Here is a 14,620-nt window from a genome sequence, read left to right on the forward strand (position 1 = left end):
GAAACTTTACATACTTTCAACGTCTAACTCCTGGGTTCCATTCCTCTATTTTACAGCGGATCTTACATGAAATTTTCACAACCTCTAACCTGTATCCACTGGACCCCTTCCACTGCTCTATGGCCCCCCCACAAATGCTGGGCCCCATGAATTTGCCGACAGTTCAGTTCAGGTGAACGTTAGTGACAGTAATGTAGGATATAGGTGGAAGAAAACTGAAAACTGTCACAACCTGTCTGTTCAATTGGTTGGTTGCCCCCCTTCCCCGAGGATGAAATTCACTGAGCAGAAGTAGGGATGTAAAAACCAGAGGGGGTGTTAATCCCCCCCCACTCCTCCCCAACAAATCACACCCTGGATGCTACTGTACTGCTCTATCCAGTCCCTTTGCATAGAGGTGTTACAGACACAGATCCCCCACAGTGGTTTTCTTTCAGGGTTAGGGTCTTGTCCACAGGTGGTTAGTGGTTATGGGATGCACCTGCCGTGTTTCTCCTCACCTGGTTGTGATTGGTCAGTGCTAGTCTTTAAAAGGAGCTTCAGCGTCCCAGCTCAGTGGACCATCTGCTGTCCAAGTGTTGACATCCCCACTTAGCTTTCTGCTTTCAGTTGGCCATGTTTCTGCCCTTTTGCACCCCCCCCCCCCAATCCTGACCAGTGACGTCCATTTCAAAGTACTTTTCAAGCCCCTCTTTTTCATTTCATTTATCCTTATGATCGACTCAGTGACAGCAAATAGTTATTTTCAGTCACCTTTTAGAACCCCTTAAAGGACCTTTTTGTGGTTTTACCCCTTTTTTTCTTGGTTATTATGCAGTTTGTTTTGTTGCATTCCCAATTTGCGACCTCTGTCCATGCCTTGTTACCCCACCCCCCATAGGGAAGGGATGGGGTATTGTTTTTGGTTCGGTTTGTTCTTTGTTTGTTTGTTTTTTAACACTCTAGCAGCAAAACCATTGGTTGAATTCAAACCAAATTTGGTTTTATAGATTGCCAGTGACCCAGAATAGAAATGATTAAATTTTGGGAACAGTAGGTTAAGGTTCAAATTTTTTATTAATTTTTTAAAATCTTTTTTTCCCCCTATTTACTTATAATGGGTAAAATTTCAAATATCTGTAGCACCAAAACTTTTGGTTGAATTCATACCAAATTTAGTTTATAGATTGCCAGTGACCCAGAATAGAAGTGATTACATTTTGGGAACAGTAGGTCAAAGTTCACATTTTTTAGGAATTTTTAAAATATTTTTTTTCCTCATTTACTTATAATGGGCAAAATTTCAAATGTCTGTAGCGGCAAAACTATTGGTTGAATTCATACCAGATTTGGTGTATAGATTACAAGTGACCCAGGATAGATGTGATTACAGTTTGGGAACAGTGGGTCAAAGTTCAATTTTTTTAGGATTTTTTTTTTCCTATTTTCTTGTAATGGGCAAAATTTCAAATGTCTGTAGCAGCAAAACTTTTGGTTGAATTCATACCAAATTTGGTTTATGCATTGCTAGTGACCTAGAATAGACATGGTTCTATTTTGGGAAAAGTAGGTCAAAGTTTAAATTTTTTATGAATTTTTAAAATCTTTTTTTCCCTCCCATTTACTTACAATGGGCAAAATTTCAAATGTCTGTAAAAACATCAATTTGGTTTCAATTTACTTCAAACTTGGCACATATATAGAGGCAATTGATATGATGACATCAGCTGGATTGATGCCAAAATAAGCTACAATATGTGTGAGAGGTGGGGTTTGTTGTGCCTAGAACCACTTATTCAATTTTGATTTTGGGGGAAACCTAACAGAGGCAATATGGCAGCCCCCCTAACAGTGACATTTTGGCTTCACTTAGAGCAAATCAGTGACCTATCTTTATTTTTAACCTTTTGTTTGGGAAAGACAGAAGATTTAAGGCTGATAATATCTGCTGACTTCTGTTGTGACAGATGTGTTTGACAGTGCACTAACCTGCTAAGTCACATTTTCTTCGGTTTACCCAATAAAATATGTGTGTTTTTTTCCTCAGAGACAACTTTACTCTAGCTCCACTTTAGATGTTACAACAACCAGACAGCCACAAGTGTTTCATGATTTCTACTATTTTATCACGTTGGTCACCCATCACCCTCTTGTAAAAATACAATCTTTTATGGCTCCAAAGAGCAAATATATCGATTGGCAAAATGAAAAAACAGTATTCCAACATCTAATACATGACATTACTTCATTTTTTTCTTTAATGCAACTCTTCTGCCTTCCTTCCTTATCTGTAAACCTAATCTGTGCTTTTATTTTATTGCAAGTAATGTGTTATTGAAGAATCTGCAACTTTTGTCCCTAAATGACCCCAAAAAGGATTAAGCAGCTTCAGAAAATGACTGAAAGAACAAATGAATGAATGACTATAGCAGCCACAATTGGTTTTAACTGTGAAGAATCAACTTTGGACACGGTTTTTGTGAATGGATATAATTCAGACCTAGTACACTGAGTGAATGAAGTCAACAGCCAGTGTGTCTGTCAAAAAAAAAAAATTCTGCGTACTTGTATATGAACAGAAACTCTTATCTATAAAAAAAACATACAGAAGTGTTCACAGGCTCACAGAAAGCCCCAAAAACAGGAATTGAGCAAACAATAGCCAGTCATTACCAAACAATGATCAACCTCTCAGAAGGTCCAGTGATGACAGCTCAGTAATGTCTCACTCAGTGCAAAGGGATGGAACAAACAGTGAGTGAAAACAACAGTCAACAGACCCACATCTGATTCACCTCAAAACAACATCCTATCAGACTTATTGTTCCTCCGCAAGCTCCATTACTCTCTGAAATCCATACTTCCTTCCCTTCTTCTGATCATTTTTTCCCGTATAAGAATAACGTTACTGTCAATGTACACCAACACCGATAATGAGACTATGATTTTCCCAACAAAACATGGCAGAACACGTGAAAGCAAAAATCTGATCTACGCTGACTTTACATGCAGATCTAGAAAATATGTTTAATTTTTGACATGAAACAATGTAAGGAAAAAAGCTAAGAAATAACTAATTTTAACATCTTTTACAATAATTATCAAACCACCCGTAGCAATTCAGTGTAATAACTTGTCAACATGACCTTTTTGTTGTCTGTAGTCGCTTTTCCATTGGACATCCGCGCAAAACTTTACCGATATTTACTAAATGTCGAAAAAACAGAAGTGCATAATGTTGGTTTTTCCATTAAATCACAAATTTGTTTATTTATTATCACGGGATGTCACGAGAAGTCATTCCATAAACATGGCGATGAACATAAATATCACGTTGATTTACAGATATATAGTACTCTATAGTACTCTATCCAGTACTAAATTAAAAAATAATTGGGTTTCCTGCTGTTTCCACACATACTGCACCATGTTTGTTTTAAAACTCTTCTTTGCTTGTTGTAACATTCATCAACATCTGGTTTTTTTTGTTCATGTGACTCTAGTTGTGTTAAAAAGTCTTTTCATTGCAGTTTTGTGCAATATATCAATTTCGCTACGCCAGAAAAACGACAAAAAACGCAAAAACTTTTCATCAAAAAACAAGAGTTTTGGCAAAATTGTCGTTTTCCCATTAGGCAAATTTTTATGTGCAAGTTGTATTTGTGCAACTCGAGGGTGAATGGAAAAGCTGCTATTGCTCTATATGTACCTTATCGCTTCATTAAATTTGTTTGTTTGCTGACCTGAAGGAGCTATCGTGTCTGTATTTCGTCTGTTATTTATTTTCTTTTATGTTATGTAGTATGTGAAAAATTGTTTTATATGATTATATTGTATGTTATTTGCATTGACTAGTTGTAAAGATTATTGTAAGGACCCCAGGAAGAATAGCTGTAGCTATGGTACAGCTAATGGGGATCCTAAAGAAAAAAAGAAATTTGTAAAGCAAGCATTTCATGTGTGCTTTCCCAGATTTTAATTCACATTTTCCCCTTAGAAAACCCTGAAAACTCTAAAAGTCCCTGTCATTACAAATACACTACATCCTCCTGAGACACAACAATGCATTTCTGTTCTCTGTAGGGGACAAGGACTGCATTACTTTATTTTTAAAAAATGCCCACCGCAAAGGACACTCCATTAAAAAATTATTGAAAAATGTGTATGAAGAAGTTGTGGTTTCACTGTTAACAGAGCTCTGGCCTACATAACAATAATGATGGATGTAATGACAATATAATTATATATATATATTGTAATAAATTATTATAATAAACACTTTTGGGTCATCTTGAGGGTTTAAAACGTCATCCAAACCCCTCACAAAATGTATCACCGACTGTTTTTGCGTAATGATACTCATGTTGATTTTTTTGATATATATATACAGGGTGGGGAAGCAAAATTTACAATATTTTGAGGCAGGGATTGAAAGACAGTGTATGACCAGTTAGTTTATTGAAAGTCATGAGAATGTATTTGCCACAAGAAAATTGACATAATAGAAAATGTTTTATTCTATGCGTCCTCCTTCTTTCTCAATAACTGCCTTCACACGCTTCCTGAAACTTGCGCAAGTGTTCCTCAAATATTGGGGTGACAACTTCTCCCATTCTTCTTTAATAGTATCTTCCAGACTTTCTCGTAATAGTTTTGCTCATAGTCATTCTCTTCTTTCCATTATAAACAGTCTTTATGGACACTCCAACTATTTTTGAAATCTCCTTTGGTGTGACGAGTGCATTCAGCAAATCACACACTCTTTGACGTTTGCTTTCCTGATTACTCATATGGGCAAAAGTTTCTGAAAAGGTATGGATAATAGTGTTAGGTATGATTATGACATCATTATATGTTTGGTTTCAAAACAATTGACGTAGTGGCTGCTGAGAAAAAACAACTAAATGTTCATTGTAAATTTTGCTTCCCCACCCTGTGTATATATATATATATATATATATATATATATATATATATATATATATATATATATATATATATATATATATATATATATATATATATTTGTTTGCTCTGACCATAAATAATCATTTTGAACCACAAGTAACCCTATAGTTTCTTCTTTTCTCACTCAGTAAGAGAAATCACATGTTAAACTTAAAAGAAACTTTAATTTGACACTTATCATAATAAGTATTGACATTAATATTTTTATCATGATAATATGGAAAGTCCTATAAGCTGTAGATGTGACGTGTCCCAATATTTTTGTCCATTTAGTGCAATTACATACAAATATTGACTTTACATTACTTTTAATCAGATATTATTCATAAGCTGTATTTATTTTTCTTTCATCCTAGCCTTTTTGAGTTTTTTTTTTTATTTAAGCTCATATCAGAGCAATAAAACAATCATAACTACTTTTTTATTACAGTAATTATCATTATTGCAAGTTCTGTTTTTGGGGGTTTATTTTGTTTGCACTGTCTGCTCAAACAATTACAAAATGTTTTCAATTTTTGCTTCATTTTACTGAACGAATACGTCATGATAATGTTTCTAAAGCTCTGCCTCTGTGTGTTGATATTCTATATGTATAGAGGAGTGAAAAACCCATTAATTATAATTGTCTGGTTTCCTCAACTTTACAACGTGACAGCTTTTAAACTTGATATAAATAATAATTTCACATTTATCATGATAATTACTGATAGTGCTATTCAGTATTCTTATCACGCTATCCTATATCAGTCAGTTCTAATTAAACTATGTCAACAGAAAATGACTTAATAATAAAAGCCCAGCAAACACACACTTGTGTAAGCAATCGCACACACTTGAACATGTTATAAAAGTAGCGGAAGCCTCATCTTGTGCAGAATTATCCAGTCAAAGAGGCGAGATCGGTACCTGTCGTGTCTGGCAGGCATCCAACGCTGAGTGTAAGGCGCTAAATATAAACCCCTCCGAGTCTCCTCTTTCACCCACAGCTCCTCTACACACCTCTTTCTATTCCACTTCCATTCTTTAATAGACTCTAATTCGGCGTCTGTCACTTCTTCTGGCCTCCTCTTCGTCACTCCTCGAGCTGTTTATGTGTTTAGAACATCACTGCAGTGTTGCTCCAGAGTTAATAATCTGTTGCTCTCGGCTGTGCGGTCAACATCACACACACACACTTAAACACACACACATACTCCCGAGAGTCAAAAGTCATTGAACAGTCTCGGTGCAGTCCTTCTCTCAGTCTCCTCCTTCTTCCCTCCTCCCTCCCCTGGGTGTTTTAACATATCCAGGCCTGTCCTCTCTCTAACTTGTGAGCATTTCTTTTCTTTGCTGCGTACACTGTAAAAAATGATTGTGGAATTGTTGAGCTGCAATATGTAATAAATTCTCATTATGTAATAAAAGTTCAAAATGTAATAAGAATGTCACGTCATCTTGTAATAAACCCGCATTATGTAATAAACTGACGCATTTTGTAATAAACTACCTCAATGCATTATGTAGTAAATTTTTTCACATTATGTAGTAAGTTATTACAGTTTGAGAAATTTACAACAAAATGCACTTGACACATTTTTAATTTCAGGAAAATGTAATGTGCTAGATTAACCTTTAAACTGTGTGGTTAAAGTTCTGATTCCATTACCTGTAGCTCCTGTGACTAATTTCTTCTAAATTGCTCTGAAATTATATTAATTTGGATTGTTAGTACATAATGAACCATGTTATTACAGTTTTTTAAAAAATAAAAATGTGTCAAAATGCGTTGACATAGTTTACTACAAAATGCGTCATTTTATTACATAATGCGGCTTCATTACAAGATGACGTAACATTCTTATTACATTTTGAACTTTTATTACATAATGGGAATTTATTACATAATGCAGCTCAACAGGAATTAACACCAAAAAGTCGTAAAATTGCAACATAAAAAACCTGTAAGTGACAATACAATGCAAAGTTGTTTATTTGAAAAGATTTTTGTGTTAATGATTAAATCAAATATAGCTGTAGTTTTTACAGGAAGAGTATGTGAACAAAACCAGATTTGTATGTAGAAATTATGTATTTCTATGTATATCTATATAAATTGCAAGAACATAATGTTGAAATAACAGCGGATTTGCTTTTTTTTTTTCTTTTTTTTTTTTTAAGTTATAAAAAGTAAACATTTAACAATGTAACATTTTAAATTTGCAAATTAATGAGTTGGTAGAGTTGGTAGAGTGGCTCGTCCAATAACCAAAGGGTTGGTGGTTCGAATCCTGGCTCCAACTGTCCATATGTTAAAGTGTCCATGGAAGACACTGAACCCTAAATTGCTCCCAGTTGGACCTGGTGGTTTTGGAAAGTGCTTTGGACACCATGAAGGTGGAGAAAATGTGCTAAATAAGTGCAGTCCATTTACCATTTAAATCCAATGTTAAATCTACATGTTTAAAATGTTAAATCAACAAGTTTAAAATGTTAAATCTACATATTTAAAATTTTAAATATACATGTTTAAAATGTTAACTCTACATGTTTAAAATGTTAAATCTACATATTTAAAATGTTAAATCTACATGTTTAAAATTTTAAATATACATGTTTAAAATGTTAACTCTACATGTTTAAAATGCACATGTTTAAAATCTACATGTTTGAAATTTTAAATATACATGTTTAAAATGTTAACTCTACATGTTTAAAATGTTAAATTTACATGTTACTCCATAAATATGTTTACAGTTGGATGTGTTTTTTTACAGTATTGTTCTGGTAACCACAGCTGCCAGTTTTTTTCCGTAAAAACAACAGGATTTTTTTTACAGTGTACGTACACTTATTAATATTCCCTCTCCTCCCATTTTCTGCCAAATAACCTATAGTGAGAGCGTCAACACAAACAAATCCACCCCCTCTTCCTCTTCCTCTCCTTTGGCAGTCCTGTCAACCTAAGCTTGAATAAAACCATCTGAAATATGCCAGGAATGTAAAGATAAAGAATGCACAACCCAAGCTAAGCACAGAAACAGGCTGTGTGTATATATGTGTGTGTGTGTATGTGTGTGTGTGCGCTTCTCTTTTTCTTGTTGAATTTTAGGGGCTATATTAAATCCAAAGGTCGTAGTTCCTCTTCAGACATGTGTTAATATACCACTAGGCCGTGTCTCCGTGTTGTTCCTCTTAAGATAAAACCCCGTGACTATTAATGACTACACATTAAACATCGCTGTGGGAGGTTTGCATGACAAAGTACCTCCGTGGATTCACAGCTCTGACATTTGTCGTGTGATGCATAATGAATGAACGGACACAGGTTAGAACAGAACAGATGAGCTCAAACACACACTTATATGGTAGTTTTTAGACCAACCTTGTGCACAATGTTTCCGAGCTCCCGGCAGTTGCTAAATATGTCCTTAGTGGCGGTGTATTCACTCAGATGGAAAAACTGATACCTGGGAAAAACAAAACAAAACAGGGATTGAATGTTGAATAAATCTGGATAAAAACTTCAGATAAGAACAGCTTTCATTTTCACACTCACAGAAATAGTATCAGGTCTTGATGTTACTACGTTAAAGGAGCTATATTTAAAATTAAGGATGCACCAATACCACTTTTTTCCAGAGTACAAGTACAAGTGCTTACATTTGATTACTGATAACGAGTATCGACATGAGTACTTAATAATCCCATTACAGTTCTTAGTTACTTTTGAAAATGTGCTTTATTATGTCCGCCAGGAGGTATTGTGATCACTTTGCTTTGTGTGTTTGTTTGTTTGTTTGTTTGTTTGTTTGTTTGTTAGCAACTTTACGGGAAAACTATTCCAACCATCTTTACCAAATTTTACCCACAGATAGGCCTAAGTTCTGGGACCAACCCATTAAATTTCGGGCCAAGTAGGCCAAAGTTCAAGGTCACAGCAAGGTCACAGAATCTTAAATTTTCCAATCTCTAATCATTGAGCAGTTTTCAAAAATTCATAAAAAATTCAAAACAACTCCGATTAGCCTCCAATTTGATCCACCTGTAGCTTATAAGAATATCTTGTATCTGGCACAAAATTGTCAACATCCACTGTGGAATGTGGACTCTGTGGACATTTCAATTTAACATTGAAAATCCCATTTACAACACATTTTTCATTATAACTCAACAAATATTGATTGGAATTTAATATAATTTGACATACACATGACTGGTACCAAGCTTCAACTTTTTCTGCTGTATGGAACAACCTTGAAACTGTTTAATTTAAAAAGAAATAGTCGATCCACACATGCACACCGTTCGGGGTGCTTGGCGGAGGTTTGCGTTCTCTGAACACTTGTTGTCGTTGTCATTAGTCTGACTAACATGGTGCTGCTACTGACATTTAATGTGTTGGAATGAGCGTTTGTCAATTAATCCACCAGGGGGCGCCGCTCTGAATTAATCATACTGGACAAATTCCACAAAGAAGAGGGAAGTTTTTTGAGACGAAGAAGAAGAAAAGTTGATAATAACAAACATGGCGACGACAGAGGAGGTAACACTAATGTGGATACTAATGTTGATATTGATGGGGGTAGTTGTCGTAAAAATGTCAGTAGTTTTTTCATTAATTCACACAGTCACTCTGTGAAAAGATCTGCTACCATCTGGGTACGCAGCCAGAAAACAGACAGAATTATGTACAGAATGTAGGCAAAGGACAGACAGAACGCTCCCTCTGTATCCATCTGTGTCTTTAATGTAACTTTCAGTCTATTTTAAAAAATCTCCACACTGCTGATGTTACTCCTCCGCCACATACCTGCTGCACTTAACTGCGAACGTCACGCTGCTGTAAAGTGGTATCGGTGTGTTTGTATCGGCGCACTTTTACGAGTATGAATAGAAGTATACAGGGTGGGGAAGCAAAATTTACAATATTTTGAGGCAGGGATTGAAAGACAGTGTATGACCAATTAGTTTATTGAAAGTCATGAGAATTTATTTGCCACAAGAAAATTTAAATAATAGAAAATGTTTTTATTCTATGTGTCCTCCTTCTTTCTCAATAACTGCCTTCACACGCTTCCTGAAACTTGCGCAAGTGTTCCTCAAATATTGGGGTGACAACTTCTCCCATTCTTCTTTAATAGTATCTTCCAGACTTTCTCGTAATAGTTTTGCTCATAGTCATTCTCTTCTTTCCATTATAAACAGTCTTTATGGACACTCCAACTATTTTTGAAATCTCCTTTGGTGTGACGAGTGCATTCAGCAAATCACACACTCTTTGACGTTTGCTTTCCTGATTACTCATATGGGCAAAAGTTTCTGAAAAGGTATGGATAATAGTGTTAGGTATGATTATGACATCAATATATGTTTGGTTTCAAAACAATTGACGTAGTGCTGCTGAGAAAAAACAACTAAATGTTCACTGTAAATTTTGCTTCCCCACCCTGTATACGCTCAGTATTGGACCGATACCCATTACTGGTATCAGCATCGGTTCATCCCTATTTAAAATGATGGAAAATTACCTTTTAATAACATTAGATTGTTAAGAAAAGACACGTTCTTGTGCTATATTATAGAGTCAGTGTGTTGTACTGCAGACATATGAACTGAATTAATTCACAGCATTTTTACTATGAATGTATGTGACCACTAGAGCGAGTAATGAGTCACTTTGTTGTACTCCTAAGGCAATGAAAACTAACACAATAGCCAAATAGGGAATGAGAACCAGTAAGAAACAACTTCCAGAGTCAGAACAGTGATCAAAACTAGAAGCTTTGGCAATGTTTTCATCAGCTCTAAAGTAAAAATATGAAGTTTGATGCTGAAATGGTACCATTTCTTCTACACTCGTGAGTTTTATTATGAGACTTATGAAGGTATAAAGTTATCATGTGATGTTATTATCTTTGCTAAATTGTTGTTTGTTGATCCTTAGTTCAGAAAGTTCTGACCTCATCTGAACGATTCCAAACAGATTTTTAGTGCTGCTATTGATGACACAAACTGTACAGAAAACTGAGGTGATTTGTGGTTTTACTTTTTAATAGAGCAATAATCTACATTATAAAACCCAAGTGGCCTCTGTGTGTGCGTGTGTGTGTGTCCGGGGATTCACACAAGATCCGTACAGATCTGACTGCTGCAGTTTGACACATTCATGTATTTTTGGTCAAGGATCAGACTAGCAAAAACGGCAAGTTGATAGGACCAACATTTTGGGAGGTATTAGTAATTTTAAAATACAATAGCCTTATAATCACATTGCTATGACCAGAGCGCTTTGGCGGTGACTGCTGGACAAATGTGGTACAGCATGCAAAAATACACAACCACATAAAAACTGCCACATCTACAACCTGTGGATCCTCACGGGTCAACACACTAGTGTAAACAATCAGCTGATGCAGCACTTGAATATTATTATATGAATACTATTATACATTATTAAGATTATTATATATTGCGTTATTTTGACTGGCTAAGCTTCTGTTGGAAGGAAACAAAACTTGACGAAACTATAATACAGTTTCAAACCGTGATAGCAAGACTCAGTGTTAATTCATTTATGCCTTTTGTATTCCCTGTGTCACCTTCTCCCGTTTTTTGGTAGATCTGAATGTCAATACTACATACAGGGGTTGGACAAAATAACGGAAACACCTTCACCTCAAGATGATAATGCCCCAATCCATACAGCTAGAATTGTTAAAGAATGGCATGAGGAACATTCTAATGAAGTTGAGCTTCTCGTATGGCCGGCACAGTCCCCAGACCTCAACATTATTGAGCATTTATGGTCAGTTTTAGAGATTCAAGTAAGACGTCGATTTCCACCGCCATCGTCTCTAAAAGAGTTGGAGGGTATTCTAACTGAAGAATGGCTTAAAATTCCTTTGGAAACAATTCACAAGTTGTACGAATCAATACCTCGGAGAACTGAGGCTGTAATTGCCGCAAAAGGCGGACCTACACCATATTAAATTATATTTTGTTGATTTTTTAAGGTGTTTCCATTATTTTGTCCAACCCCTGTAGAACCCCTTTAGGGATTTAACACCATATTTGTTGCAATATAATGCCATTTAATATGTAAATAATATTTATTTTTTATTCTAATTTCTTTATTTATATAAATACCAAATGTCTTTTTTTTTCTCTGTATATTTTCATTTTTCACTCATTTTTGTTTTTTCTATCTGTCTTTTTCTCTGCACTTGCTTGTTGTATTTTTGCTACTGTTAACTGTGAAATTTCCCCATGGTGGGATAAAGTCTTATCTCATCTCATCTCATCTCATCTCATCTATCAATAAAACTAGATTGAACTGAACTGAACTGAGGAACAAGGAGGGAAAAAGTGAAAGTATAAACACATCGACACATCCTCATACTTTAATGACAGAACAGGTACTGTTTGCAGATTTATTGATCTAGTTTAATCACATGACAAATCTTACCACAAGTGATTAGAATGACAAACACATGGTTTTTGATATACAACCTCTACTTTTGCTTTGAAAGACAACATGAACACATGTTTACTGTGTTTAGGATGATGTTTTTTTTAGAAGATCTGTGAACAATTTAAAATATATTAATATCAGCAGAACTTTAATAACATTAAGGCTTCTCAACTAAAATTACAGACCATGAATGAAAATAAAAGCAGACAAAATACACGTCATTACAAACAGTTTGTTCCATATTTGCTGATTTACTAAGTTTTATGTCTAGTTATTTGTAATTATTTCATTGTTTACTTTGTTATAGCTGTTCGGTTCAACAGGCGTCCTGTTTCTGTTTTACTATTTTGTTAATTTATCTTCATAAAGGCCAGTGTAGATGATAATCAGCTGATCGGTAGGTTCATTGATTATCAGCGTCATCCTGCTCCAATAAAATCCATCAGCTCTACTTTTATTATTTCCACCATTTCCCCCCTGATCAATTCCCACTGAGGAGGTTTTTATTATCTAATGATGTCACCAGACCAGCTCTTCACATTGTCTGGTTAATCATTATTCATTTTATATCACTCAGTGCTGTTGTTTTGCTGGTGAGGTTAAATTATTTGGCAGGAACACAGACTGGACAGAAAAAAAAACCCAACAGGATGTACTTTTATAAGCAGCTCAGAGTACAAGGGAGTAAAAATAACCGCTGAATAAAATAGAATTTGGAGTGCTGTGTATGTAACAGTTAGATAACTCTGTATTTACAAACCTGTTGAGCAGAGAGAAGAGTCCTTTGGCGGAGCAGATGAGCTCCACCACCAGCTGCAGTAAACGCACAGGAAGTTTGGTGCAGCTTCGTCCGTCGTAGCTGTTGAGGCGCCAGCGGCTCTGGATGCCCATCTGAAGGGTGTGGGCCACGGCACGAAGCTTCTCCGTCAGACCTCGTAAGCTCTCACCGCCCATACCGTATGTCTGGAAAACACACACGAGACTGGTTCAACCACCCATTCTACTTCCTGAAAACACTGTCACTAGTCACGGTGGTTGCTCTTTATGCAAATACAAATTCTGGACTTTTTTAAAACTGCTATTTTTTCCCCAAGATGTTGACTTTATGTACTTTTATACATGCATGCCTACTTTTTTTGTTTGATATTGTACCTTTTGTGTGAAGTAGAAAAGTGCATTTTGATAAATATATAAATAAATGAATGCACAATTCACAGTAAATTATGTTTTACACTGGAAAAAATGCCCCTCTAAAAACAAGTAAAAAAAAATAATACAAGATATGATGATGATGATGAAGATGATGATGTGAGACAATGAGAATGTTTAAATCCAGGCTGAAAACGGCTCTGTTCAATTGTACATAGAACAACTGAAAGGGTTGTATCTACACCCTGCTTTTTTACTTTATTTTAATTGATTATTATTTATGTTTTATTGATTATGTTCTAATTGTAATTGTGTGTTTTTAACTTGTCTCTTTTCCATTTTTGTAAAGCACTATGAATTGCCCTGTGTATGAATTATGCTACACAAATAAATTTGCCTTACCTTGGCTATTTTTGCTTCAATTAAGCAAAAAAAAATCTGCCAATGGAACAAGTGAAAATCATCTTGGTAAGGTTTCTTGAAGTAAGATTTTCAAGATCTATTGTCTAAAAATAAGTTCTTATATCTCACTGAAAAGTTACTCTTTAGGTGATTATGTCTTATTTTAAGTGTGATGAGATATTTGGACCAGAAATGGGAAAAATACACTTAGTAAGATTTGGATTTTTTCCAGTGTACTGACAGATGTTTTCAAAACATATGCAAATTGCAAAAGTGCATGGATATCAAACAAACAAGTTTCACTAGAATCATTCCAGTACATTCCAGATAGCCAAATCACTAATTTTTATATGTTTTATATGTGTTATAAGTTATACTTCCTCTCACTCCTTTTTGAATATGTGAATGAAGTCATATTTTGTTTTCATATACGTATACAGGGTGGGGAAGCAAAATTTACAATGAACATTTAGTTGTTTTTTCTCAACAGGCACTACGTCAGTTGTTTTGAAACCAAACATATATTGATGTCATAATCATACCTAACACTATTATCCATACCTTTTCAGAAACTTTTGCCCATATGAGTAATCAGGAAAGCAAACGTCAAAGAGTGTGTGATTTGCTGAATGCACTCGTCACACCAAAGGAGATTTCAAAAATAGTTGG

General features: G+C 35.1%; 1 protein-coding gene across 2 annotated transcripts in view; it reads right to left on the bottom strand.

The window, feature by feature from the left end:
* The window catches only part of cnksr1 (connector enhancer of kinase suppressor of Ras 1), a 99,622-nt gene that overhangs the window by 70,811 nt on the left and 14,191 nt on the right, over positions 1-14,620 (bottom strand). For both annotated transcript variants that reach the window (XM_030127075.1, XM_030127074.1), the window contains exons 3-4: positions 13,161-13,363; positions 8,312-8,396 (exon numbers count right to left, since the gene is read on the bottom strand). In XM_030127075.1, coding sequence (XP_029982935.1) covers positions 8,312-8,396; positions 13,161-13,363 — 288 coding nt within the window. The remainder of the gene's footprint in view (positions 1-8,311; positions 8,397-13,160; positions 13,364-14,620) is intronic.

The sequence above is a fragment of the Sphaeramia orbicularis genome, chromosome 22, assembly GCF_902148855.1.
Source record: "Sphaeramia orbicularis chromosome 22, fSphaOr1.1, whole genome shotgun sequence".
NCBI lineage: Eukaryota > Metazoa > Chordata > Actinopteri > Kurtiformes > Apogonidae > Sphaeramia > Sphaeramia orbicularis.